Source organism: Dysidea avara, chromosome 15 (genome assembly GCF_963678975.1).
Source record: "Dysidea avara chromosome 15, odDysAvar1.4, whole genome shotgun sequence".
Lineage (NCBI taxonomy): Eukaryota > Metazoa > Porifera > Demospongiae > Dictyoceratida > Dysideidae > Dysidea > Dysidea avara.
The window spans coordinates 12,183,265-12,185,433 of record NC_089286.1 but is presented as its reverse complement, the minus strand read 5'-3'; the positions used below and the strand labels follow the sequence as shown (position 1 = coordinate 12,185,433).

The 2,169-nt window shown below is 39.7% G+C and overlaps 1 protein-coding gene across 1 annotated transcript; it reads right to left on the bottom strand.

Moving 5' to 3' along the window:
• Positions 1 to 237: 237 nt before the first annotated feature.
• On the bottom strand, positions 238 to 1,607 carry LOC136245292 (uncharacterized). Its single transcript, XM_066036777.1, has 2 exons — positions 1,211 to 1,607; positions 238 to 1,144 (listed from the first exon to the last, which is right to left on the bottom strand). Exons 1-2 carry the CDS (start codon positions 1,399 to 1,401, stop codon positions 238 to 240), a joined length of 1,098 nt encoding a protein of 365 aa, XP_065892849.1. The 5' UTR covers positions 1,402 to 1,607.
• Between the last annotated feature and the right edge of the window lie 562 nt (positions 1,608 to 2,169).

Genomic DNA, 2,169 nt, shown 5'->3' with positions numbered 1-2,169 from the left:
CTTTTGCAGAAGATGAGTCCCCATCTTGCCACTGCACTTCTATCATCATGCCTTCTTCTTTAGCATGGCCAAAAGCAATATCAGCTGCATGCCCTTCTGCACCTTTTGCAGTGCCACGATACAGTTGATCCTGATCCACACCTTTTCCTCTCATACACAAATGCACAAAATAAAGCAATGAATTGTTGACATAGTTTCTTATTGTGAATGTACAGTTTTGGCTGTACCTACCTCTTGTCAACCATGCTCCATCTGAAGTAGTGATCGCCAACTGCCAACAGCCGATGGATCAAGTGATTTCATGTCACCTTTAGCCATTTCACACATCTCATTAATCATAGTGTTCACAATAGGATGTAGAAGTTTAATTGTTTCATAAAAGCTTTTAGTACTAACCGCTGACATGCCCAGGCCATGCTTCAGAACCTTATTGTATTGTGAATGCATCAAGCCACTGGCTATAAATGCAACTTGCATAGCCAAACTGCAAGCCATGCGGTTGGAAAATGCAACATTAACAGAACTTGTTAAATTAATCATTCTTTCAGCACAACCACTACATTTAAATTTTACCATTGCACACCCACCAAGTCCTAAAAATTTAACGTTTATAGGGATGAGTTTTCCAGTACATTCTGGCGTGTAACACACTGTAGTGGCATTTATTTGGTCAATAAATTCTTGGAGTTGTGTAGCTTGGCATAAGAACACACTATTACCAAGTTCAACTGGACTTGCACGAGCCTTTTTCAAAGGGGTGGGGCAATATTCTGAACTACTATCAACAGTGTCAGTTTCGCTTGTTGACAGTGTACTGTCACTTTCAGTGCTTGTCATGTCATATAGTTCAGTAACACTCACACTCCTTTGTGGCACTCCACCGTTGTAGGCATTCATCAAAATCTGTCCTTCTGAACTTGTTCCATCATCCATCACTATGTTTTGTGTTTCTGGGCTTGTTCCAGGGATATTATCATCATTTCCATCCTCCATCACTACCCTCTGTGTTTCTGAACTTATTCTAGTAGTGTTACAGGTCAAACTAACATCATTTCCATCCTCCATCTGTGTTTCTGAGCTTGTCCCAGGGATATTACCATCATTTCCATCCTCCATCACTACCCTCTGTGTTTCTGAACTTATTCTAGGAGTGTTATAGGTCAAATTAACACCATTTCCATCCTCCATCACCACACTCTGTGTTTCTAACCTTGTTCTAGGGTTATTATCGTCCAAATTAGTATTATTCTCACCCTCAGTGTCTGGATGCTCAGGGCTCACATCACTCACCACGTGGCTGCGCAAGCGCATCGACCAGCGACTGTGAGCCAAGTCTCTAAAACGTTGTGATTTTTTGCTAAAGTATATTTTGCGACTGTTCGACACTTCACCCCTATCCATTGCTACTCAGAACGGTCGACAAACAGCCCGAAAAACAGAGCGAATCATCACATCGGCGAGTATCACGTGATGGGAAAATAAATCGCGTCGTCTCCCGAAATTTTGGGTAAACAGGAAATGATAACAAACCAATGAGATTTCAGCACTAATGTTTACATGACAAATAGCAATGTAGCGCATAATTTAAGTATTGCGATAATGTTTACAATGTTTAACACCGTGGGATAGAGGTTACTGTGTTTGTCCATGCACCGCTCACAAACAAAGACAAAAATTATTAATATTTATGCGTAGTCTAGTTAAGCTTGCTTCAATATAGACAGCAAAAAAGACTGAAGCAGTTTGATGAAAGGTAAGATACATAAAAAGAGCTATAATGGTGCAATTTTCAAGCTATATTTGTGTCTATAGAGCAAAAACTGAGCCACGCCCACCGTTTTCCAACCTCAATAATGTAATTTCCCTAGAACTTGATAATATAATTACATGAAAGGCTAAAAATTTTTATGTGTTTTCAGGGTATGCTTCTACCTTAAAGCTGAGCTTTACAAGATGGGTGAATCTATTAATCGCATTGTATCATCTACTTCTGATGGTGCTTCAACACAGCGTAAATTCAATCGCCTTCTGGGAAAGTAGGTACTACATAACTTCTTGCAATGCTGGGCGTGTATTTTATTTGAAGAAAGCAACGATAGCATTTTTTAAAGGAACAAAATAAACTGTCAAACACAGAGGAGGTTCACGTGTCATAACCTGTTAATGTAA

What these genes read in the sequence shown, in the direction of transcription:
- LOC136245292 (XM_066036777.1), bottom strand. Translation starts at nt 1,401, where the DNA reads ATGGATAGGGGTGAAGTGTCGAACAGTCGCAAAATATACTTTAGCAAA. An exon ending in GATAATAACCCTAGAACAAG is followed by an intron (nt 1,145 to 1,210) that starts GTTAGAAACACA and finishes TAACACTCCTAG; the next exon opens with AATAAGTTCAGAAACACAGA.